Below are 27,059 nucleotides of genomic sequence, written 5' to 3' on the forward strand. Positions count from 1 at the left end.
CCTTCAGAGGAGTTCTCCCTCTTAAAGGATCCAATGGATCGCAGGGCTGATTGTATATAAAAAAATAGCCTACTCCTTGTCGGCTGTGGCATGTAAAGTGGCATCCGCTTCCATCCCGGTTGCCAGAGCCCTTCGTACATGGCTTAGTCAGCTCTCTCAAGATCTGGAGGAAGGCGTACCGAGAGAAAAGATCTTGAACAATATCCCTCTCATGAAAGCGGATGCAGAATTTTTGCGTGATGAGCCTCTGGATGTCTTGAAGTTTTCTTCCAGATCCCTGTCTCTCTCCAATATGGCGCGTAGAACCCTCTGGATCAAGCAATGGACAGGGGACGTGCCATCTAAGAATCATTTGTTCCCTACCATTTCATCCCTCTTCTCTCTTCGGCCCTTAGCTGGAAGACATCCTTAAATTAATAAATTATGAAAAAGGGGTTTCCTTCCCACGTCCTCCAAAGAGGCCGCCTTTTAAAATCTTTCAAGAACGTTCCAAAAGCTCAACTAAGTTTGTTCACCTATGGTTAAAAGCGTCCACAGACACTTGAGTCAGATCCACCATCCAGAATGGCTACTCGCTGGAACTAAACACCGTTCCAAAGAACAGATTCTGTATAAACAGAGGAAGAAATCCTATTGTTCTCAGTCTTATTCAGGACTTCATAAGGAAGGAGTCCCGTATCATCAGCGGGGTCGGGGAGTGTGCTCCCCTATCTTTGCCGTTCCAAAAAAGGAAGTCAAGTGGCGGTTAGTGATAGATTTCACATATCTGAACCAGTTCTTTGTAAAGAAAAAGTTCAAAATGGAATCTATACAATCAGTCATAAATATTATCCAAGAAGGAGATATTTCTAGCCACTATCGATCTGCAAGATGCATATCTTCATATCCCGGTCCTGAAGAAATACAGGAAATTTCTTCGGGTAGCAGTTCCTGTTCATCATCAAGTCCTACATCTTCAGTTCACCTGCCTAACTTTTGGGATAACATCAGCGCCCAGAGTGTTTACGAAGGTAGCGTTGGTACTGTCAGCAGTACTACACATGAAAGGGATCTTCGTATATCCGTACCTGGACGATTGGCTGGTGAGAGCCCCGTCAAAAGGCATGCTCATAAAACACCTAAAAGTCTCTCTAGACATACTCATCTCGCACGGTTTCATCATAAACCTCCAGAAGTCTTATCTAACACCATGCACCAAGTTAAAATACTTAAGCTTCATGGTAGATACACAGAAAATGTCACTGACTCTGTCCAGCGACCAGATATGTTCTATCCATCAGGGTGTTCAGCGACTAACTTTATTGAGTCACTGCTCCATCCGTTAGACCATGAGAGTGTTAGGCCTTCTAACATCGGCTATCGAGGCGGTACCCTGGGCAAGGGCACACATCCGAATGTTGCGATCCAACATACTAAAAAGCTGGGACAGGAGAATAGTGTCACTCGACAACTTTATCAGTTTCTCTGGATGTGAAACGGGACCTCCCGTGGTGGTTGGTACCCTACCATCTCGATCGAGGCAGATCTCTGAGACCAGTTCATCGGACACTCCTCACTACGGATGCCTCAGGCTCAGGCTGGTGTGCACATGTGGGAACATCATGGGTGCAAAAGAAATGGTCCAAACACGAAAGCTGCCTTTCATCCAACATGAAAAAGCTCAGGGCGATCAAACTAGCCCTATTACACTTTCAGGATGTGCTCCATCGTCACGATGTACAAATTCAGTCAGACAACCTCCCCGCAGTGTTTTATGTAAACAAGCAGGGAGGGCACCAGAAGCAATTCTCTCAGAAAGGAATGCAGTCAGATTATGCGGTGGGCAGAACGTAATCTGAGATCAGTCTCCGCTGTTCACATTCGAGGAGTGTTGAATCTGAAAGCAGATTGGCTGAGCAGGAAACAGATTCACCCAGGAGAGTGGAGCTTGAATCCGGAAGTCTTCCTCCAAATCACAAGGAAGACGGGCAAACCATCTTTAGACGTCATAGCGAACGCAAAGAATGCCAAGTTAAGGAAGTTCTGCTCCTTCAACAGGTCGGATCACCCATATGCCATAGACAGACTATCCTTGATTTGGGAAAAGACGTTCATATATGTCTTTCCCCCCATCCCTCTAATTCCTCGGGTGTTGAGGAAAATAAGGGACGAGAAAGTGAAGGCCATAGCCATCATTCCTCATTGGCCCAGAGGGGCATGGTTTCCGCTCGTGTTGAAGCTCTTTAACGGCAACTTCTGGAAACTCCCATTACGTCCAGATCTCCTTCTACAGGAGGATTGGTGTCATCCCACGTTAGACAGGTTACAGGTTACAGTTTTTCTTCTGAAGGTTCTGCCTTTGGCAGGAAAATACTAGTGGGAGCATCCAAAGCTTGAAAACCCCCCCCCCCCTCCCATGTTCTCATTGCTTATTAAGTCCCTTAAAGAGGCTCTGTCACCAGATTTTGCAACCCCTATCTGCTATTGCAGCAGATAGGCGCTGCAATGTAGATTACAGTAACGTTTTTATTTTTTAAAAACGAGCATTTTTGGCCAAGTTATGACCATTTTTGTAGTTATGCAAATGAGGCTTGCAAAAGTCCAAGTGGGTGTGTTTAAAAGTAAAAGTCCAAGTGGGCGTGTATTATGTGCGTACATCGGGGCGTTTTTAATACTTTTACTAGCTGGGCGTTCTGATGAGAAGTATCATCCACTTCTCTTCAGAACGCCCAGCTTCTGGCAGTGCAGACACAGCCGTGTTCTCGAGAGATCACGCTGTGACGTCACTCACAGGTCCTGCATCGTGTCAGACGAGCGAGGACACATCGGCACCAGAGGCTACAGATGATTCTGCAGCAGCATCGGTGTTCGCAGGTAAGTCGATGTAGCTACTGACCTGCAAACGCTGATGCTGCTGCAGAATCAACTGTAGCCTCTGGTGCCGATGTGTCCGACACGATGCAGGACCTGTGAGTGACGTCACAGATCTGCACTGCCAGAAGCTGGGCGTTCTGAAGAGAAGTGGATGATACTTCTCATCAGAACGCCCAGCTAGTAAAAGTATTAAAAACGCCCCGATGTACGCACATAATACACGCCCACTTGGACTTTTACTTTTAAACACACCCACTTGGACTTTTGCAAGCCTCATTTGCATAACTACAAAAATGGTCATAACTTGGCCAAAAATGCTCGTTTTTAAAAAATAAAAACGTTACTGTAATCTACATTGCAGCGCCTATCTGCTGCAATAGCAGATAGGGGTTGCAAAATCTGGTGACAGAGCCTCTTTAAGTGTGCTGCCATAAGAAGATCAGGAAGTGGAAAATTTACCTGAAATTTTCATTTCCTGGAGTCAGTAGGCAGCACAAGATTTGGGCTCTATTTAACCCGTTCCCGCCGCAGCCCTTTTTCAGATTTTCATTTTTGTTTTTTCGTCCCCACCTTCCAAAAGCCATAACGTCTTTATTTTTCTGTCGATTTAGTACTATGGGGGCTTGATTTTTGCGGGACGAGTTGTAGTTTTTCGTAGCACCATTTATTTTTCAATATAATGTACTAGGAAACGGGGAAAAAAATAATTTGTGGGGTAGAAAATGAAAAAAAACAGCGATTCCTCAATGTTTTTTTGCGCGCCGTTTTTACGGAATTCACTGTGCAATTAAAACGTGTTAATTTTATTCTGTGGGTTAATACGATTATGCCGATACCAAATATATATAGTTTTTTCTCAATTTTACTACTTTTACAAGTAAAAACCTAAGTGTAAAAAATCAAATTTATTGTCGCCAAATTCCGAGAGCCATAACTTTTTTATTTTTCCGTCGATTAAGTGGTATGAGGGCTTATTTTTTGCGGGATAAGCTATAGTTTTTAACCCCTTAAGGACGCAGCCTAGTTTGGGCCTTAAGGCTCAGAGCCCATTTTTCAAATCTGACATATTTCACTTTATGTGGTAATAACGTCGGAATGCTTAAACCTATTGAAGCGATTCCGAGATTGTTTTCTCGTGACACTTTGGGCTTCATGTTCGTGGTAAAATTTGGTCGATATATTCAGTCTTTATTTGAGAAAAATTGCAAAATTTAGAGAAAATTTAGAAAAAATAGCATTTTTCAGAATTTAAATGCATCTGCTTGAAAAACAGACGGTTATACCACCCAAAATAGTTACTAGTTCACATTTCCCATATGTCTACTTTAGATTGGCATCGTTTTTTGAACATTATTTTATTTTTCTTGGACGTTACAAGGCTTAGAACATAAACAGCAATTTCTCATATTTTTAAGAAAATTTCAAAAGCCATTTTTTTAAGGTACCTGTTCAGTTCTGAAGTGGCTTTGAGGGGCCTATGTATTAGAAATCCCCCATAAAGCACCCCATTTTAAAAACTAGACCCCTCAAAGTATTCAAAACAGCATTTAGAAAGTTTTTTAACCCTTCAGGCATTTCACAGGAATTAAAGCACAGTGGAGGTGAAATTTGCAAATTTCGTTTTTCTTTCTGAATTTCAATTTTATTCTATTTTTTTTCTGTAACAAAGAAGGTTTTACCAGAGAAACACAACTAAATATGTATTGTCCAGATTCTTCAGTTTTTAGAAATGTCCCACATGTGGCTCTAGTGCGCTCGTGGACTAAAACACAAGCCCCAGAAGCAAAGAAGCACCTAGTGCATTTTGGTGGTGCTTTTTTATTAGCATATATTTTAGACAGCATGCCAGGTTTGAAGAGGTGTTGAGGTGCCAAAACAGTAGGAATCCCCCAAAACTGACCCCATTTTGGAAACTGCACCCCTCAAGGAATTAATTTATGGTTATTGTTACAATTTTGACCCCGTAGTTTTTTCACAGCGCGTATTTGAATTGGGCTGTGAAATTAAAAGAATGACAATTTTTCCAATAAGATGTCATTTTTGATCAGAATTTCTTATTTTCACAGGGAACAAAATGCCCCATTTTGTTGCCCAATTTGTCCTGAGTGCGGCAATACCCTATTTGTGGCCATAAACTGCCGTTTGGGCCCATGGGAGGTATTAGAAGGAAAGGAGCGCTATGTGTTCTTTGGAGCCCAGATTTTGCTGGATTGGTTTTCGGGTGCCATGTCGCATTTGCAGAGCCCCAAAGGTATCAAAGCAATGCAAACCCACCAGAAGTGACCCCATTTTGGAAACTACACCCCTCAAGGAATTCATTTATGGGTGTTGTGACCATTTAGACTCCACAGTTTTTTCACAGAATTTATTTGAATTGGGCTGTGAATTCAAAAAAATGAAATTTTTTCCAATAAGAGGTAGTTTTGGCTCAAAATTTCTTATTTTCACAAGGAGTAAAATACCCCAATTTGTTGCCCAATTTGTCCTGAGTGCGGCAATAGCCCATTTGTGGTGATAAACTGCCGTTTGGGCCCATGGGAGGCCTCAGAAGGAAAGGAGCGCTATGTGTTCTTTGGAGCCCAGATTTTGCTGGATTGGTTTTCGGGTGCCATGTCGCATTTGCAGAGCCCCAAAGGTATCAAAGCAATGGAAACCCACCAGAAGTGACCCCATTTTGGAAACTACACCCCTCAAAGAATTTATTTATGGGTGTTGTGACCATTTAGACCCCACAGTTTTTTCACAGAATTTATTTGAATTGGGCTGTGAATTAAAAAAAAAAATATTTTTTCCAATAAGAGGTAGTTTTGGCTCAAAATTTCTTATTTTCACAAGGAATAAAATACCGCATTTTGTTGCCCAATTTGTCCTGAGTGTGGCAATACCCTATTTGTGGTGATAAACTGCCGTTTGGGCCCATGGGAGGGCTCAGAAGGAAAGGACCACCATGTGGCCTACTGGAAATTTTCTGGTGCTAAGTCGAGTGTGCAGAAGCCCCTGAGGTATCAGTACAGTTGAAACCCCCGAGAAGTGACCCCATTTTAAAAACGACACCCCTTAAGGAATTCATCTAGAGGTGTAGTGAGCATTTTGACCCCACAGGTATTGTGTAAAAGATAATGCGCAGCAGATGGTGCAGAGTGAGATTTGCAATTTTCTATATATATGCCATGTCAGTGTCCGATATATTGTGCCCAGCATGTGCCACCGGAGACATACACCCCATAAACTGTAATGTGGGCTCTCCCGGGTACGGCAATACCCTACATGTGGCTGTTATTAGCTGCCTGGGCACACGGCAGGGCTCAGAAGGAAAGGACCACCATTTGGCCTACTGGAGCTTTTCTGGTGCTAAGTCTTGTACGCAGAAGCCCCTAAGGTACCAGTACAGTTGAAACCCCCAAGAAGTGACCCTGTTTTAAAATCTACACCCCTTAAGGCATTCATCTAGAGGTGTAGTGAGCATTTTGACCCCACAGGTATTGTGTAAAAGATAATGTGCAGCAGTTGGTACAGAGTGAAATTTGCAATTTTCTAAACATATATGCCAATTCAGTGTCCGATATATTGTGCCCAGCATGCGCCACCGGAGATATACACCTCATAAACTGTAATGTTGGCTCTCCCGGGTACGGCAATACCCTACATGTGGCTGTTATCAGCTGCCTGGGCACACAGCAGGGCTCAGAGGGGAAAGATGAGGAGGGGTAAGCTGTGCGAAGTGGATCAGAGCGAGTAAAACTGGGGTAAATTAAAAATAAAGGGATGTATGATAAATTTTAAAACACTCTTTCATACAGAGCTCTGGTTTTTCGGGACACGCGTCACATTGATATATTGTGTCCTTCCTTATCCCCCTCTTATAGCAGACTCTGCACCTCTTTTGACTTTTTCCCTTCTTGCCAGTTTGGGGAACTTCTCCTAAAAAGTGTTGCCCTGGTACGATGCCTGTGGCCCCGCTTCCAGAAGTACTGTAAGGCTTCAGGACTTGATCTGACAAGTCCACCCCTCCCATGTACCTATTGTAGTCCAGGATGCAGTCTAGTTTGGGGGTCCCTGTACTGGTACCTCGTACAGGTACATGGGTACTGGTGTGGCATCTCTCTTGTCCTTGTACTTGACACACAATATGTTGCTGCTAGAATGTGCCCTGCTCTCACCTCTTCTGAGTGTTTGCCCAAGCAGAGTCTTAGGGAGGCCTCTCAGGTTTCTTCTAGCAGTGCCGCATGCCGCAGGACTTCTGGAAGCGAGGCAGTTGAAGAGTGGGACGCTGGTATAAAAATTATCCAGGTAGAGGTGGTAACCCTGGTCCAGCAGTGGGTGCACCAAATCCCACACAATTTTTGTATTAACTCCCAGTAAGGGGGGGCATTCTGGGGGCTGAGTACTGGTGTCCTTCCCTTTATATATCCTAAATTTGTAGGTATACCCTGATGCACTCTCGCACAGCTCATACATCTTCACGCCATACCTTGCCCTCTTACCCGGCAGGTACTCGCGGAATTGAAGCCTCCCTTTCAAATGTACCAGGGATTCATCTATAGAAATACACTTCTCGGGGGTGAATGCTGGGAAAACCGGGCACTGAAATGGTCTAATAGGGGTCTCCGTTTATACAAACGGTCAAAACTGGGGTCATCTCGGGGTGGGTACGGCTCATTATGAGTATAATGTAAGAAGCGAAGTATTGCCTCATTTTTATTTTATTTTTTAGTTTCCAGCTCAGTTCTGAAGTTGCTTTGAGGGGCCCATATATTAGACACCCTTATCAAACACCCCATTTCAGAAACTAGACCCCTCAAAGTATTCACAACAGCATTTAAAAAGTTTATTAACCCTTTAGGTGTTTCACAGGAATTTAGAGCAAAGTAGAGGTGACATTTAATTAATTTAATTTAATTTATTAGGCACCATGTCCGGTTTGAAGAGGTCTTGTGGTGCTAAAACAGTGGAAACCCCCTAAAAGTGACCCCTTTTTGAAAACTAGAGACCTTGAGGAATCCATTGTAGTTTTCTTGGGGTGCATGCGACTTTTTGATCAGTTTTTATTCTAATTTTAGGTGGCGTGGGGACTAAAAAAACAGCAATTTTACTATTGTTTTTTATTCAATTTTTTTTACAGCGTTCACCGTGTGCTATAAATGACACATTCACTTTATTCTGCGCGGCGATACGATTACGGCGATACCAGATGTTTATATTTTTTTTATGTCTTATGGCGTTTGCACAATAAAATACGTTTTGTAAAAAATCATTTACTTTTTGTGTTACCTTATTCTAAGAGCCATAACGTTTTTATTTTTCCATCAGGAAAGTCGTGTGAGGACTTATTTTTTGCGTAACGAACTGTAGTTTCCATCAGTACCATTTTTAGGGACATGCGACTTTTTGATCTCTTTTTATTCCATTTTTTGGGAGTTGAAGTGACCAAACAATTGTGATTGTGGTACGGTTTATTATTATTTTCTCTTACGGCGTTCACCGCGCGGGATAAATAACGACATCGTTTTGTAGTTCAGGTCGTTACGGACGCGGCGATACCAATTATGTATAGTTTATTTGTTTATTTATATATTTTTATTAATAATAAAGAACTGATAAGGGAAAAAGGGGGACTTTTACTTTTATTACTTTTAAATCTTTTATTTTCTTATTTTTACACAACTTTTTTTTACTTTTTTACACTTTTTTTACTTTGTCCCACTAGGGGACATGAGGGCAGGAGGCTCTGATCGCTATTCTAATACACTGCACTACATACGTAGTGCAGTGTATTAGAGCTGTCAGCTGTTCGCTGACAGCAAGCATAGTGGGTCCTGACTTTGTCGGGACCCACTAGGCTTCCGTCGATGGCGTAGCCAGAGTCCATTGTTAGGATTCTGGTTGCCATAGTAGCCATCACGGCCCGCTATCGTGTAGCAGGCCGGCGATGGCAGCTTAACCCCTAAGAAGCCGCGATCGCTATTGAACGCGGCTTCTAAGGGGTTAATCGGCGGGGACCACGGCGATCGGTCCCTGCACACTAAGCTGTGATAGCCTGCTGTCGGAAACAGCAGGTATCACAGCTCAAGCACGCGCCGGGATTAAATGGCGCCGTGTTTACTCAGGTCAGTAATAGTACTGACCTGAGCGCGAACGTTCTACTTAGCAGGACGTACTATTACTGACCTGAGCGCGAAGGGGTTAATAATACCATTTTGGTGTACATGCGACGGTTTGATCACTTTTTATTTCATTTTTTGTGGGAGATTAGGTGACCAAAAAAATAGAGATTCTGGCGTTTACAATTTTTTTTTATGGCGTTCACCATGCGGGTTAAATAATGATATATTGTAATAGTTCAGACTTTTACGGACGTGGCGATACCAATTATTATGTTTCTTTATTTATTTATTTATTTTTACTATGCTCTAGGGGGAAAAGGGTTTTTTTTTTTTTTAACTTTTAATATTTATTTTTTTTACACAAAAAAAACCTAAGTCATTTTTACTTTTTTTACTAGTCCCCCTAGGGGACTTCAACCAGCGATCTATGTACAATACTAATGTATTGCAGGGCTTAATAGGTGCACAAAGATGGTGGACCTGGGGGCCTTCATTAGGCCCCCAGGCAGCTATAGCAACCATCGCCCAGACCCCCCCCCCCCCGCGATTGCATTTCGGGGGGTGCGATGAGCTGTTAGAGGGGGTCGCCCCCCTCTTTCTAACTATTTAAATGCTGCGGTCGTTACTGACCGCAGCATTTAACGAGTTAAACAAGCGGGATCGTGTTCGAGCGCGATGCCGCTCGTTACTCTGAAGTGTCGGCTGTAACAAACAGCCGACACCTGCATCGTATGGAGCGTGTTCACTCCGTGAGCCCGCTCCATACTTCCCCTATTCGACTTTGGCATATGGATACGTCAAATGTCGAAAAGGGGGTTAAGGTTATCTGGGACTTCCTAATTGTTTGATTACTGCTGAGTAATATGTCTCTTCTATCCGATCAGATGAAGTATCTTAACCCTTAAGGGCTTATTTAGACGAACGTGTAATACATCCGTGCAACGCGCGTGATTTTCACGCACCTCGCACGGACCTATGTTAGTCTATGGGGCCATGCAGACTGTCCGTGAGTTTCACGCAGCGTATGTCCGCTGCGTAAAACTCACGACATGTCCTATATTTGTGCGTTGTTCACGCATCACGCACCCATCGAAGTCTATCACGTGCTTTTCTGTTTACAAACATACAGAGTGTCATAATGATGGCGGCTGCACGAAAATCACGCAGCCACGCATCATACGAGGCTGACACACGGAACTGTTATGTCGTGTAAATCCGGCCTAAGTGTTCTGCCTACGAACTCCAGGAAATGTAAATTTTCCACATATATATACACATATATGTATGTGTATATATATATGTGTGTGTGTGTGTGTATGTATATATATATATCACTGCATTCGAAATTATTATGCAAATGTTATTTTTCGCTGATTTTCCTAAATAGTCTATGCAAATGACAGTCAGTATAATCTTCAAGCCATCAACCGTTGGAGTATAATGCAAATTTTATTGAACAAATCTCCTAATGATAACAGATTTTTTTTTAGAAGTAAAAAAACTCAAAATGCAATGTTTCAAATTATTATGCACAACAGAGATCAAAACATTTTAAAGGTTGTAAAGAGAACTAAAATGGTAATTTGTTGAATTTGCAGCATCAGGAGGTCATATTTACAGAAATCAGAAGCTCTTTCAATCAAAAAAAAAACTTAGCAGGCCAAGTTCCATGTTAACATATCACCTTCACAATTCTTACATCCATTGAATCTGTGAGTATTTGGACAGTTTCTTCTCTTTGCAGGATGACCGAATAACCTCCCAGAGCTTCTGTTTTGATGTGAACTGCCTCCCACCCTCATAGATATTTTGCTTGAGGATGCTCCAAAGGTTCTCAATAGGGTTGAGGTCAGGGGAACATGGGGGCCACACCATGAGTTTCTCTCCTTTTATGCCCATAGCAGCCAATGACACAGAGGTATTCTTTTCAGCATGAGATGGTGCATTGTCATGCATGAAGATAATTTTGCTACGGAAGGCACGGTTCTTCTTTTTGTACCACGGAAGAAAGTGGTCAGTCATAAACTCTACGTACTTTGCAGAGGTCATTTTCACACCGTCAGGGGCCTACCAGCTCTCTCCCCATGATTCCAGCCCAAAACATGACTCCGCCACCTCCTTGCTGACGTTGCAGCTTTGTTGGGACATGGTGGCCATTCACCAACCATCCACTAATCCATCCATCTGGACCATCCAGGGTTGCACGGCACTCATCAGTAAACAACACAGTTTGAAAATTAGTCTTCATGTATTTCTGAGCCCACTGCAACCGTTTCTGCTTGTGAGCATTGTTTAGGGGTGACCGAATAATAGCTTTATGCACACTTGCAAACCTCTGGAGGATCCTACACCTTGAGGGACTCCAGAGGCACCAGCGGCTTCAAATACCTGTTTGCTGCTTTGCAATGGCATTTTAGCAGCTGCTCTCCTAATCCTATTAATTTGTCTGTCAGAAACCTTCCTCATTATGCCTTTATCTGAACGAACCCGTCTGTGCTCTGAATCCGCTACAAATCTTTTCACAGTACGATGATCACGCTTAAGTTTTCTTGAAATATCCAATGTTTTCATACCTTGTCTAAGGTATTGCAGTATTTCACGCTTTTCGGCAGCAGAGAGATGCTTTTTCTTTCCCATATTGCTTGAAACCTGTGGCCTGCTTAATAATGTGGAACGTCCTTAAGTAGTTTTCCTTTGATTGGGCACACCTGGCATACTAATTATCACAGGTGTCTGAGATAGATTACAATGATCCAAAGAGCCCTAAGACACAATACCATCCATGAGTTTCATTGATAAACGAATAATTAAATGTTTGACACTTAAATCCAATGTGCATAATAATTTGGAACACGGTGTGTGTGTGTGTGTGTGTGTGTGTGTGTGTGTGTGTGTGTGTGTGTATATGTGTGTGTATATGTATATATATACATACATACATACATACATAAATTAACTCTTCCCTTTCTCAGAATTTTTTTTCTCTACTGTGTCCGGAGTCTTGAAGTTGCAGTGACTGAAGGACCTTTGAACACATGATGTTCTTTCTAAAGGTCATGCAATTACATTGACATGCAGACTGTGGACTGGAGGCTCCGGCATACATCTGTGTATGTGGGGATTGCTTTATATCACGGTTCACTACCCACATACACAGATGTGTGCAGGACTGTACAGGAGAGTGGCACCTGATCAGTGGAGAGGCTGGCCCCCCCGGGAAAATTCTAGGCAAAGTACATGGCCAATCCGCCCCTGAATGCTACCAAAAAAGAAAAAAAATGCAAAAACTTGCTATAAAAAGATTTATTGTAGTCAAAAATTCATAAATGAAAACACAGGATTAAAAAATAAGAAACACTACTACAGCATAAAAAAAGAACAACATCCAAAAGTAAACAACAAATGGTAATGGGTAACAGACACAATGAAAGTAAATAGTCTGAAGAAATGCATAAATGGGAAGGCAACGTGCAAATGGTAAAATACAATGCCTTATATGATCCAGGAAGTAAAGTGACAAGTGCGACAAAGAGGATCAAAATGATAGAGCAAATGAATAGTGAACAGTTACCAACCCATGTCTGCACTTCGGGTGACATCCACCCCACTCTTTTGCAACATTTATGTCCAAGATTATCCAATGAGGGTTGGTGAGGTACTTCACATCGGATCTCTAATAATATAAAAATATCATTCTGGTGAGCAGCAACATACGGGCTGTCCATAATTTATTCTCGCATTCTTTTAGTGTTGTGGATGATGGTTTGGCATATTCGTTTTCCTTTGCACATGCTGTAGAAAAGAAGGTTTTGACGTGTTGCTTGCCTTTTGTTTGCCTATTTTTGTAAAGCAAAAAAAAATCTCCAGAAGAATGCACTGAACACAAATTTCCCAAAATATGCAACTGTATACCATATAGTTACTTACACACAAACACGATGTTTTGAAAAAAATATGGCCACATATATTAATGCTCTTTTGTAAATTGTAATAAATATAAGAACACTTAAAAAGAAAAAAAACATTAGAAATGGGTCCTTGCATGCTTTAACAAATCTGTTAATTTTTATTTTAGGAAACTCGAATGGGAACATTTATTGGGGTATACTTGCCTTGCTTACAAAATATCCTTGGTGTCATTCTTTTTTTGAGATTGACCTGGATAGTTGGAACTGCAGGAGTACTAGAATCTTTTTGCATCATCCTGATGTGCTGTTTATGTGTAAGTTCGTATTATTAGTTTTACATTTTGCATTTTATTTCCTGGATTCAATTACAGTTTTTGTACCGGATAGCACTCATTGTCATATCTCAAAGGTACTGTTATTTCCCGAGAAAAGGACATGCAGGCACCACTTGTTTAGCACTGTCAGTAAGCCGCTCTACTCCAATCAGTGGTCTAGCTCATGACGGCAGTTCTTTAAACTGATTAAGCCTGGTTCACATTGTGTTTGACCTACGTTTAGCGTGTACACCGGGAAAGCTTCTGACATACACGCTAAATGTGTCCATAGGGCTCATCTAGGCCAACGTAGGCCAAAAAAGTGTTCTTCAGAGGTATACAGGGTGGGCCATTTATATGGATACACCTAAATAAAATGGGAATGGTTGGTGATATTAACTTCCTGTTTGTGGCACATTAGTGTATGGGAGGGGGGAAACTTTTCAAGCTGGGTGTTGACCATGGTGGCCATTTTGAAGTTGGCCATTTTGTATCCAACTTTAGTTTTTTCAATGGGAAGATGGTTATGTGACACATCAAACTTATCGAGAATTTCACAAGAAAAACAATGGTGTGCTTGGTTTTAACGTTACTTTATTCTTTCATGAGTTATTTACAAGTTTCTGACCACTTATAAAATGTGTTCAAAGTGCTGCCCATTGTGTTGGATTGTCAATGCAACCCTCTTCTCCCACTCTTCACACACTGATAGCAACACCGCAGAAGAAATGCTAGCACAGGCTTCCAGTATCCGTAGTTTCAGTTGCTGCACATCTCGTATCTTCACAGCATAGACAATTGCCTTCAGATGACCCCAAAGATAAAAGTCTAAGGGGGTCAGATCGGGAGACCTAGGGGGCCATTCAACTGGCCCACGACGACCAATCCACTTTCCAGGAAACTGTTCATCTAGGAATGCTCGGGCAGCACTTTGAACACATTTTATAAGTGGTCAGAAACTTGTAAATAACTCATGAAAGAATAAAGTAACATTAAAACCAAGCACACCATTGTTTTTCTTGTGAAATTCTCGATAAGTTTGATGTGTCACATGACCCTCTTCCCATTGAAAAAACTAAAGTTGGATACAAAATGGCCAACTTCAAAATGGCCGCCATGGTCAACACCCAGCTTGAAAAGTTTCCCCCCTCCCATATACTAATGTGCCACAAACAGGAAGTTAATATCACCAACCATTCCCATTTTATTTAGGTGTATCCATATAAATGGCCCACCCTGTACATTAAATGTATACGTCGGGGAGCTTCCCCAGGGCCGAAGTCCCTGGAAAGAGCATCTGTTAGCACTCGACCCAGGGATTCCAGCCCTGGGGAAACCCCTGACGTCAGGGGCTTTCAACTACGGAGTCCCCTTACAGAGCATCAGTAGCGCTCTGGCTGGCGACTCCGGGACGGAAGACGCCCCTGACTTTGCTGTACATATCTGGACAGTGACATCAGAGGCTCCTCCAGTCCCGGAGTCCCTGGCCAGTGCGCGTCCGATGCTCTGTGCAGGGACTCCGTAGTTTAAACGCCCTATTATCACTATAGATATATAGACAGTGACGTCAGGGATTCCTCCAGGAGCGAAGTTCCTGGCCATAGCACTCTGGCACATAGTTATCACCACCTGATAGATGCCATGAAAACAACCCCCCCCCCCCCCCCCCCCAAAAAAAAATAATTGCGTAATAACTTTTTTATGCCCATTTCACCCCACAAATAATTTTTTTGCGGTTTCCCAGTACATTATGCAGTACAATAAATGGTGCCGTGAAAAATTACAGCTTGTCCCGCAAAATACGGCTGTGTTGAAAAAATAAATAAAAGAAGTTATGGCTTTTGGCAGGTGGTGAGGAAAACATAAAAATGAAAAAAACAAAGATTGTCCATGTCCATAAGGAGTTAAGGCTGCTGAAGTCACTGTCCATATATGGACGGTGATGTCAGGGGGTCTTCCATGAGTGGACTTCCCTGCTAGGGCGTTGCCGACACTGTAACCGGGGATTTGGGGTTTTTCAAAGCTCCTATTCATATATGAAAAAAAGAGAAATAGCAGCACATTACAGTCCCATTTGCTTTATAGGAAATGGTTTTCACATTTCAGGTATATATTCGGTGCACGCAGTATAAGTCGTAGACAAAAGAATAGAAAAACTGCAGCACACGTTTCTTGAAGTATCGAAAAATTTGAATAAGTATTTATTCCACCATAATAGACAGTGACGTTTGTCCATATATGGACCGCAACATAAAGGGCTTTCCCAAGACAGGGGTCCCTGACCAGAGCACTTGTGGTGCTCTGGCCAAGGACTCTGTACTTGAAAGCCCCTGACATCACCGTCCATATATGGACAGCGACGTCAGGGGCTTCCCCGTGCACAGCGCTACAATTAACACTCTGCCCGTGGAGTTTGGGCAACGCATCGGGTGAGTTGGGATAAGTCACTCCGACGGAAAGGTAAAAACCAGGCCTTAAATGTGCTTTACCTCGCCGTTAGCAACAGTGTTACATGTGCTAGGTCCACATAGAACACATCCCACAAGACAGGGAGAGGAATGTAATAGCTGCTCATGTGTAGACACTGGCAGACATGATGAGATGTTGCTGCAGTTAGAAATACTTTATTCTGCTCCTCAATAAACTACCATTCACCTGTCAGATATCTGGATAATGTTCAAGCACGGTCCCGTGTTGTGGCATCTGCATGCGGCCAAAGCACGCCCGCATTCGGTGGCGAATGGCCGTACCATTTTGCCGGTAATACCTGGCAAAATCATGTAGCCATTGGCCGCTGCAAGTTAGGCAGGCTTTGGCCGTACTACATGGGACCGTGATGGACACATGAGTGGGTGGTAAGTCACTGGTGCCATGTTTAGTCCTTTTCAGTTAGCCCATGGATGCATTACACAGGACTAATATGTGGGTTTTATCATTTATTTTTTTAATTATTATTTATGTTTTAGACCGATGCTACCACACTATTACAACAACGGTACAGAGTTTTACATTTATTTATGTCTGTGAAGTTTAACGCACACCAATAAGAGTAGATTCAAAAGAAGAATATTTATTTTATGCCAGTGTGCAACATTAACGTTGCACACTGGCATAAAATAAATATTCTGCACACTGGCATAAAATAAATATTATTCTTTTGAATCTACTCCTATTGGTGTGCATTATACATCTTCACAGTCTACAGTGGGTTGGACCCCTATCTATGCACCCATCGAACAACCTAGTGCTATCTGAATCTTCAATATTTAAATGAGTTTATATTACAAACTTGTATGGTTTACCTTTCTATAAACAAATTAAAAACAAAAAATTGAAAACAACCCTTTAATATTTCCCAATCCCTACGAATACTAATGTCCTATTAATATCCTGCAGTGTGGTACTCATCATTGTAATACTACACTTCATCCCCAACACCAGTAGAAACCTTTCATTTACAATCCTCACCCATGGCTCACATCCTTTTGCAGATCTATGGTCTGCTTTTAAGGGCGGTTACCGGTTATGACACCACGTATGCCGGGTCCTGTGTGAAAGGGCTGGCAGTTTCTATTTCTGGTCAAGAGTGGAAGAAAGCATTCACACTATTTTAACAAATGCTATGCCATGGGCATTTTAACAAATTGGCCATGGCATGTGGAGCTCAGGAAAAGATTTATAAACTTATCTCGGTGGTATAGGTGTTACTCCTCCACAAGATATACCGTTCGGTCTCCAAGAACTGCTGAAGGTGTGGCTCTTAAGAGGAACTATGCTGAATATGTGCTGGGAGTGTTCGGAACGGTAGCCCTTCTGGAACTCTGTTGTCTCGATCTATGAGAATGTGAGTGGGTGCGAAATGTCTGCAACTCCCCAGGTTGCATTTATTTCCATCATACCCGGTTCCACTTTAACAATTAAAAAAAGTTTACTGCGACATTTCCTCGCTGCTGCTCGAACAGTTACTCCAAGACATTGAAGGAAAAAAAACAAGCTCTGACGGTTGTGGATACAGGAGGTCAAACTCATTATCAGGATAGAGGAGTGAGGGTCCTATTACACGGCCCTATATGGACCTAAATACGAGCACTGATCGATATAACAGCTCGTCGATCGGCCCTCGTTTGCTCCTTTCACAAGGAGAAATGATCGTTATGTATAGGGAGGAGCGATCGTTAGTACAATCGTTCGTCCCCATACATTTCCATTATGTTGGCAACACATCTCCCTATTTAAACAGGGAGATGTGCTGCCGACTAGTGACCATTTTATTGGCCGCATAAACAAGCAGGTCAGCCAGTGAATGAGCGCTTGCTCATTCATTGGCTGATCATTTGCTCACTCACTGGCTGATTGTAGACAGGGCAACGCAGGGCAATGATTGGGAATGAGCTTTTGTATGAATGGTCGTTTGCCAGATCATGGGTCAGGTAATAGGGCCCTTAGTGGCAGATGATTCGTATGATCCTAGCAGATTTCTCATTTTCTGGCAACCCTGGATTTCTTTTTAAAATGCTACACTACTTTTAGGTTTTGATAAAGAGTAAAGAAACAACCTTCCCTCCACACCCCATTTTTTTTCCCTTCCTCCCTCTTTCTCATTTATCTCTTTTGTCTATCACTGAATGTGTGTTTTTCTTTGGATGGGCATGTGATGGACTAGTGTCCCATACCTGTTCTAGTAGGGAATCGGTCCTACCAGTTTCTGGCAGTACATCGTTTAGTAGGTCCCTCTCTGCTCCTGCATTGTACTTTTTTATATATGATCCTGTTTTAAATGTATGACGGCACGTCATCTGTACGCATTCTTTGTGTATTGTTTTTCTATATTCCTGATATTAATAAAAATAGTTTAAACCTAAAAAAAGCAGACCCTGTTTTCTACTATTGGACAGCCTTTTTAAAGTCCCTATGCAAGAGAGAATGCATTCTTTATAATGTTTTCAACCAGCAGCAATTATTATACCTGTACATCAAAAGTTTATTATGTTTTGTTTTTTTCAGACAATGTTGACTGCCATATCTATGAGTGCAATTGCAACAAATGGAGTTGTTCCAGGTAAACAAATGTTCTATTTAACATATGATTTAGCTATATTATGTTCGGAATCACCATGATGTACAAGTAGCGTTAAAGGCTATGTACACCTTTGAAAATATATTTTTTAATTACAAAAATGTATCAGTATGTTTGGTGCAACTTTCTAATTAGGTTTATTAAAAAACTTTACTTTTTGAGATACAGCTTATTTTTATCCTGTATACAGAGCAACTGTATCCCATGGCCCGGACGGGTACAGGTTACAGCGCTAGATCTCAAAGTAACCATTTTTAATAAAATGTAATTAGAAAGTTGCACCAAACACACTGATACACGTATTTATTAAAAAAAACAAGTTTTCAAAAAAAAGTACGAAGACTTATAATAAACAATATAATTTTGCTGTCTCTGTATTTATTCTGACCCATAGAATAAAGTTTACACATTATTTATACTGCACAGTAAACGTAAAGAAATAATTTCAGAAAACAATGATGGAATTGTGTTTTTGTTTTTCCATTCCCTCTCAAAAAAAAGTTCTTTATATGCACTCTAAAGTGGTGGCAATAAAAAATACACCTTCATGCCATACATACGTTAACAAAAAAATGAAGAGTTATGGCTCTTGGAATGCGGCAATGAAAGAAATAAAAATTATTAGCTTGGGCCTGAAAGACCAAAATAGCCCAAACAGCCCTTAAACTTAAATTTAAAGGGATTGCACAGGATTAGAAAAACATAGCTTCTTCCTTTCAGAAACATGGCCACACCTGTCCATGAGTTGTATCTGGTATAGCAGTTCAACTCCTTTGAAGTTAATAGGGCTGTGGTGCAATACCACAAACAACCTGTGGACAGGTGAGATGCTGTTTTTTGAGAAAGCAGTCATGTTTTTCAAATCCTGGCCAACCCCCTTTAAGTGGTTAAAAAGGCTCTTTATTTAAAATCTCACAAATTTTAAAAAAAAGCATTCCCGCATCGCTTATCATAATATCATATGGTCTCTACTTTGATTCCATTCTATCCAATCAAAATGGTGGAAAACAAAAAACGTTGTCTTTCTTCTTACAAACATCAAATCAGACCAATGTCCTGCTGTTGGGTGGACTTCCCTGAAGCTAATGCTATTCCTCCTTACTCCACCATAAACATCACACTCGGCTTGCCCGAGCGTGCATTTTTTTTCCAGCAGAGAGGGGACAAAATCAGTTGCCAGACCCCTCTGGAAACCGCTTATCTCCTGCAGGAACAAAGAACCAATCCTACTTTTTATTCAACATCTGCCTTTGGGATAGTGTTGGAAGCCTCTCACAATCTTACTGATCTCGCTGAAATTCAGGATTCAGACAACATTTATGTTTCTATATGGCCACTTTAAAAGGTATTCTAAACTTAGACATTTATGTCATATCCAAAGGATTTGCTATAAATGTCCAGCTCTGAGACCCGTACCTATATCGAGACCCTCGTCTTGCCTGGTGAGAAGGCCATTGGCTGCAAATTCTAGGCAAAGACTAGTGAAGAGGTAGCAACCTTTCCACTAGTCCCTGCCTGCAGTCTGGAGCTAGTGGCTGCCTCACCAGAGCCGGGACCCGCATCTATCAGACATTTATGGCATAATATCTAAGTTGAGAATAATCTTTTAAGCACCATCCCTTCTGTTGGTCCCCAGCTCAAATGATTAATCCTTTTTTTTTAGGCCATTTTTACCACAATGTCTGTTTCAGAAGCTTGCAGATAGTTGTTGTCTTCTAGTTTTCCATCCTCCTTTATTTTTAGGCTTAGTTTTTTTTCTAAACATTTATAGTAGATGTTTGCCGTAAAGCAGGCATTCTGGAGGATAGAAAGGCTAATGAGGAAGTAGTTTGCCTTGTAATAAAAGCTCCACTTTTGTTCAAACCACCTGAGAACTGTAATCGGTAGTGAGAAAACAGATCCACGATGGCGGTTATCTTGGATTATGCGTTTCACAAGTGAAGTATCACACCATTGCTTGATGTCATCTGCTGGCCTATATTGTGGAAAGAACACCTAGACTCCTACATTATTTTTCCAATCTAATTTGGGTGCTGAACTCTCTCTACCAGGGGATTGGTTTGTAGAGGAACAGGTCTACGTAAGCTTTGTTCACACGCACAATTAAAAACGGCTGAAAATGACAGAGTTGTTTTCAGAGAAAACAGCCTCTGATTTTCAGCCGTTTTTGAAGCTGAAAAAGTTTTTTTGGAGCTGTTTTTCTATTAACACTGTGAAAAACCGCTCCAAAAAGGCTCAACTAGTGACACTCCTTTTATATAAGGCGTTTTTTTTTTTACGCTCGGTTATTTAAAACAGCGGTGTAAAAAAACATCCCATTTGAACAAAACAACGTTTTTCCCATTGAATTCAATGGGCAGATGTTTGTAGGCGTTCAGCTACCATTTTAAATACGTCTGAAAACACATTTCTGAACACATACAAAACAACAACATGTTTTTGGTTTCTCCTCTTCTGGGTTAATAAAAGCTGTATCCGTTCTTAAGTCTCTAGAATATTTTACAATTTGTTAAATAATACAATGACTTAGGCTCTATTTACATGACAGTGAAAAACGGCATGTGACGAGTTTGTTTTTTTAACAGCCATCCAACGGCCGTTTTCAGAACAATGTGGTTCTATGGGCGTATTCACACGTCTGTAATTTTAACGGACCGTGGATACTGATAGAATGTTCTATTTTTGCCCATATTGACGAACTGGCAGCCCCCAGATGGGTTGATGGATCAGTTTTTAACGCACGTTTTGTTGCTAGGAGACTGAGGAAAGACTAGGAAATCCTCTCCAGATCGTCGTGTGAGCTGAGGAGAGAGAAGCGCTGACATTACAGCAGATATATTGAGGCCTACTGCCTACACCCGAAAATCCCAAGACCCTAAGACATGAAGTGCCTCATTTCGCTGGTCCAGGAAAGGCCAGCTATCTAGGATATGTCAAGTGAGGACTACCGTGACCGCCACCTGGAAGGACTCGGACGAAGTGCTGCCATCCATTCAGCAGCTGGACGCAAACGTCAGCTCCTTCCCCTAAGGATGACTCAACCAGCGCCACGATCAATCATAGGGTGCTGGAGTTCCTAGAGCAGAACTCTCAAGATGGTGTTGAGGAGGCTTTCCTCCAATCTTTGAGACCCCTCTAGTGTCAGATCCCAAAAGCCACCAGGTACCGGACTCAGATGGCGGTAACATGTTGGAGGCTTTTGTACCACCAAATAATCCGTCCCCACTTGTGAGGTTCCTCAATCTGTTGCATCAACAGCTGGATAAGGCACGCTTTCCAACTGCCATACGAATGCCATGCACCCTTTATTGGTGGATGAAATAGTCGTCCCCGTCTTTGTCAGGACTGCCCCTATCGTCCCGATTTTATGGACATTCGCGCCAATTTCAGGGACAGGGGCTGTCCAGACTATCATCCGGATTGTACAGCCGACATGGTCCTTCTACAGGACGTTATGGACCCAGCCAACCTTGACCGTCCTACTCTAGCCTATCTGGCACACAACCTGGCCCAGCCCTCTCTGGGCACTAACCTATCTAAGGTAGCCAGGAGCTTTCAGAGGGGAGTTTGGGTACAACTCCCCCTGGCACCTCATCCAGCTGTTACTAAACAATTAAATAGTTTTATTTTTTTATTGGTGCTTTTGTTGTCACCTTGTTGGTGAGTTACTTTTTTTCTTTTAAATGTAAAAATGTATCTTTTCCAACTGTGCCTTGTGTCTTCTTCTAGCAACATCCACTGTAGAGCGGTGGCAACGGGAAACTGCAGCTCTGCTCCTATCCGGCCCCCATCCTTGCTCACAGCTTCCAGAGCTTGTAGGCAACCGATTCAGTGGACCCCACAGATCATATACTGATGACCTATCCTGTGAATAGGTCATCAGTATAAAAAAAACTTTTAACATTTGATACATTTTTTACTAAAAAAAAAAAAAAAAAAAAGACACATAAAAATGTATCTTTATTTTAAGAAAAACAATCTGTTAATGAGTTATTGGTTTTTCTATTTTTTCTAAAATTTAATTAAAGGGGTTGTCCGGGCATGGGATGATTTATGATCAGGATAGGTGTGCTGCTATACTGGGTACGGAGCCATCTGCTTGCAGCACCGAACACTGCATAACTTCCAGAGCCCGGAGGCAGCCATAACAGCTGATCAGTGCAGGGTCTGGGTGAAGGACCCACACCGATAAAATACTAATAACCTATCCAGTGGTTAGTTCATCAGTATGAAATATTGCCCCATGCCCAGACAACCCCTTTAAAGATTTTCTTTGAAAAAAAAATTGTAAAAGGGCATAAATAATTAAGAGAAATGTTTAAAAATTAAATATTATAACATTTTTAGACTTCAAGAAATGTAGAAAATACATTTTTGGTCAAAAATACATACGCTCACAACAAGAGTCCTCATTGTGATGCGACTCCCTACACTAACTAAACCAAACAGAACAAAACAAATTAACACTGTCCAGTGGTCCAACAAATCAGCGGATATGATTCTGCTGCCATGGAACCCCTGAGGTCATGAAGTACAAGCCTCGAATCTCAAGACCCAACGATCATGGTCTTCCATGCAGTGTAGTCTAAGGGAGAGATAAATCAGGAAAGGTGTGCTCTGAATCTAAATCTAAAGTGGCATCATGGATCTAGGTAAAGTTGAGGGGGATGCAGACTTGAATGACCATGTCTACATTCTCAGGATCCATCTGAAAGGGCGACTGGAACACTTTACACTTGCTGGCAAGGATCCCGAATGAACGTACCGGCAGGCCCTGGTGAACTGGTAATTGAATGTGTTTCCGGGTGTCCAATCCTCATCTGGGGAATGGTCGCTTCACATGTCGGGAGAGTCCAAACCCTTTGTCTGCAACAATGAGGAAAGGGAGTGGGTAGTCCACAAGAGCTGGGCAGGGGGCGAGCTTCCGCTAGGGACAGCTGGTTGTTAAGAAGCCGCTCACCCATTCTGAAAGCCCTGAAAATGCCAGCATCCGCAGTTCTCCCATAGGCTCCAATATCCACAATCACAAACCATTAATTTCTGTCAGCCAAGGCCAACAGCACCATGAGAAATACTCTTTGTAATTCTGGAAACTGGAGTCCGAGTTTGACAGCTTCTTGACATTGGATGAGCTTCTCATCCACCGCACCTATGCAGTTGGGAAACTGCGCAGTGTCTTAAAACCCCTCAGCAATTCGCAGCCGGTCTTGAGGTGTGAGTGGAGGCATCACCATCCCCTTGAGTGTAGTCCAGATGAGTTGGCAGGTCGACTGGATTAGCCACAATATGGTAGATATCCCCAGGAAAAATTGAAAATGCTGGGAAGCAAAGGTGTTTCCGGTCGCCAAGAATCTAGAAAAGGAAAACGACATTTTAAGCAATAGTTCCGTATATAGTCCACCACAAACACTATGTTAGTCAGGAAAACTATTTGCATTTTCTTTCAAGCTAGACTTCAGACAGTGTGTCCAAAAGAGGAATGCAGCGGGGCATATTGTGTTAAAGGGGGCATGGTAGTACTATATCTATGAAGGTGACATGGTGTTATTATACAAAAGGGGTCATACAGCAGCTCCATGGTTGTGACATGGCAGTATTGGGCAAAGGAGACAGTATTTTAGGCTTACCTCAGGGGAATGATGAGCCATTCTTCAGCAGAAATCGAACGTCATATGTTTGTGTCTTGATAGGTTAAAACAGCCCGCAGTAACTCCAGCAGCCTGTCAAATATCTGGCAGAACGCTTGGTAATTTCTCAGGGTGCTGGCGCAGCTCCTGGTAGAGAATATGATAGAGTCCCTCCCAGTCCAGCTGAGACAGAATGGGGTGAACCCAGTACCGCCGCTGCTTCCTCCTGGGTTCTTCATCAAGCATTTGTCCAGGCTCTCCGAATTGCCCAGAAATCAACCAATGCAGCAACACACTGTTTCCAGGTCGTGATATTTTGCAATCCAAAAATTGCAAAAAATACACCAGAAACGAATGCAAACAAGCAGAAGAATCTAACAAAGCTCTGTATACTGTAAAAGCCAGAGAAAATGATGTATGGGTGATCGTTTCCTTCAGGGGTTTGGAAAAAAAAACCCTGACAAATGAAATGTAACCTTTTTTTTAACCGATGTGAAAAACGGATGGCCAGACGGTTGGAAAATGGATGAAAATTTGGAGTCACACAAATGCAAAACGTCCGTGAAAACAGCTAGTTTGATCTTCTTTTTTTAGCTGCCTTTTTTTTCACTGTCGTGCATATATAGCCTTATAGCACATAAAAGATTTCCTTTTTTATGCTTGCGTTTGGTTTCATAAATAACTAAAAGGTTTATTTAACTATTGAATTTAACAGCTGGTGGATCATACTACATGATATCAAGATCTTTAGGTCCGGAATTTGGAGGTGCTGTGGGTCTTTGCTTCTACCTGGGTACAACTTTTGCTGGAGCTATGTACATTCTTGGTACAATAGAAATTCTTTTGGTGAGTTTTTATTTGTATTATTCTTTTTCAAACCTGCTACTTTTTATGTGTACGCACTTTTTTTTTTTTTTACATTTTCAGTGTATCGTACTTGTTTTATTGTTCTCATAACTTTGCTACCCCTTTACACCACAGTGTTCTGTGAGGCTGTAAAGCTATAAAGTCACAGAACACCGTTTTCTGCCTCAGATTTATTCTAGGCTAGACCTTTCTGTCTCTACAATGGTCCTTATCATGCTACTGTGAGGCCAGAATCACACAAACACACACACAGTTTTGATGCAGTTTTAAAGCCAGAAAAGGAAGGAAAGGCATAAAGGAAAGACTGATGCATCCCCTTTCTTTTGTGTCCACTTCTGAGTTTTGCTAAAAAAACAGCCATAAATTGCCACGAAAACAGCATAAAAAACTGTGTGTGTGTTTGATCCTGGTCTAAACCAGCAGTAGTCAATTTAAAGTCCCATCATTGCTAGTTAATGGGATATGCGAGAAAACTACCTAGAAACAATTTTAATAAACTCCATTTTCTAGATTAATGCTGTCAATAGACATTATATTAGAAATTACAATTCATGGTCAGATTGATCTTTGTTTATATCGGTAGGTACAGGGGATATTTGCCTGTCTGACATCTGGCACTGCTTATACATGGGGAACCAAGGATCCGAGAGGTTAACCTGTTAGGGCTTGTCCACACGTAACGGAATTGCTGCATATTTTCCATCCAGAATTGCGGACGGAAAATACGCAGCGGAATGCAGTAGCAGCATAGTGGATGAGATTTAACAAATCTCATCCACATGCTGCATAAAATTTCCGTCCTAAAATTCACCTGCGGTGCGTTTTTTTTCATTGGTTGTCCGCCAATTCAGTCCACTTTCCGCAGCAGGAATTGACATGCTGCGGAAAGTGGACTGAATTGGCGGACAACCAATTTAAGGTTTTGTCCACACGTAACGGAATTGCTGCCGAAAATTTCTGCAGCATTTCCGCTAAAACTAGCAGACGTTCCGCTGCGGAAAAACTGCTCCATTGCCTAAGTTTTTTTCACTGCAGAAAATGCTTATTTTGCTGCGGTTTTTTTCAATTCTGTGATATGGCGATATCTCCTCCTGAAATACGCAACAAAATCCGCACCATTTTCTGCAGCAATTCCGTTACGTGTGGACGAGTTCTTAAATTGGTTGTCCGCTTTGGACAATCATCACTTGATAGGGTTACTTGACAATAAGCAGATCACAAATTGTTCCCCTGCTGTGACCACCAATGATTAGCTGTGGAGAAACCTGTCCGTAAGGCCCAGTTCACACTTTTTTTTTTTTTGTTGCTGATTTTGACACCGAAACCGCGTTGGAATCGGTGACAAAAAATGTCCGAAACCGCCTCCCATTGATTTCAGTGGGAGGTGGAGGCGTTTTTTTCCGCAACGGTTTTAGCCACTCGCGGTAAAAAAAAAAGCGGCATGCTCTTTCTTGCCGTTCCGTCTCTGACCTCCAATCGAAATCGTCATGTTCTTTCTTGCCGTGGTTCCACTTCTGACCTCACATTGAAATGAATGATAGGCAGAAAAAAAAAATTCTTGCAGCATTTCTTGCCCATGGTCCTCAATGGCCACGGGCGAAAAACCCGTGAAAACTGCGGCAAGAAATTGCAGGCAGGTCAAAATCTGCCTCAAACTTCCTGTAAGGAATTTTGAGGCAGATTTCTTCTGCCAGCAAAATCCTCTGTGTGAACAGGGCCTAAGTGTTCAGTTAACATGTTTCCTCACCACAGCAGAAATTAATCATTACACAGTGCCCATACAAAAAATGGGTTATCTGTGTAATGCAGAACAGGTCCTCCCATAGAGAGAGAGGGGCCCTTTGTCACTGCTCTTTCTTCTGGCCAATAGATAAGGATTCTGAACAGGGGATATCTTCTCCCCTATATGGGCCTGTTCACATCACCATTGCCCCTCAACGGAAAGGCAAACTGAAATCTACGGTGACTGACGGAAACCATTAGCTAGGTTTCCGTCACCATTGATATCAATGGTGAGGGAAATGGAAGCTGAGGTTTCCGTTTGCCTTTCCGCTAAGGGGTTAAACCGACGGAAACCTCCAACAGAAAAATGGGAAAAGGTTTTTTTTTCTTCTAACTACTAATTTACTTTACTTATTTTACACATTTTATTAGTCCCCTTAGGGGACTTGAACCAGCGATCATTGGATCGCTGGTACAATATACTGCAATACTAATGTATTGCAGTATATTGTTAATTTTACAGGCTTCTGTAACGGCGCGATTGCTGTTCCTGTCCGTTAGTTCTGGGTGTCAGCTGTAATACACAT

At 42.0% G+C, this 27,059-nt stretch overlaps 1 protein-coding gene across 1 annotated transcript in view; it reads left to right on the forward strand.

Annotated features, from left to right (window-relative positions):
- Positions 1 to 27,059, forward strand: part of SLC12A7 (solute carrier family 12 member 7) — a 352,177-nt gene that overhangs the window by 140,800 nt on the left and 184,318 nt on the right. The window contains exons 4-6 of the mRNA XM_075826873.1: positions 13,033 to 13,179; positions 18,184 to 18,238; positions 24,599 to 24,729. Of these exons, the coding sequence (XP_075682988.1) occupies positions 13,033 to 13,179; positions 18,184 to 18,238; positions 24,599 to 24,729 (333 nt within the window). The remainder of the gene's footprint in view (positions 1 to 13,032; positions 13,180 to 18,183; positions 18,239 to 24,598; positions 24,730 to 27,059) is intronic.

The sequence above is a fragment of the Rhinoderma darwinii genome, chromosome 5 (genome assembly GCF_050947455.1).
Source record: "Rhinoderma darwinii isolate aRhiDar2 chromosome 5, aRhiDar2.hap1, whole genome shotgun sequence".
Lineage (NCBI taxonomy): Eukaryota > Metazoa > Chordata > Amphibia > Anura > Rhinodermatidae > Rhinoderma > Rhinoderma darwinii.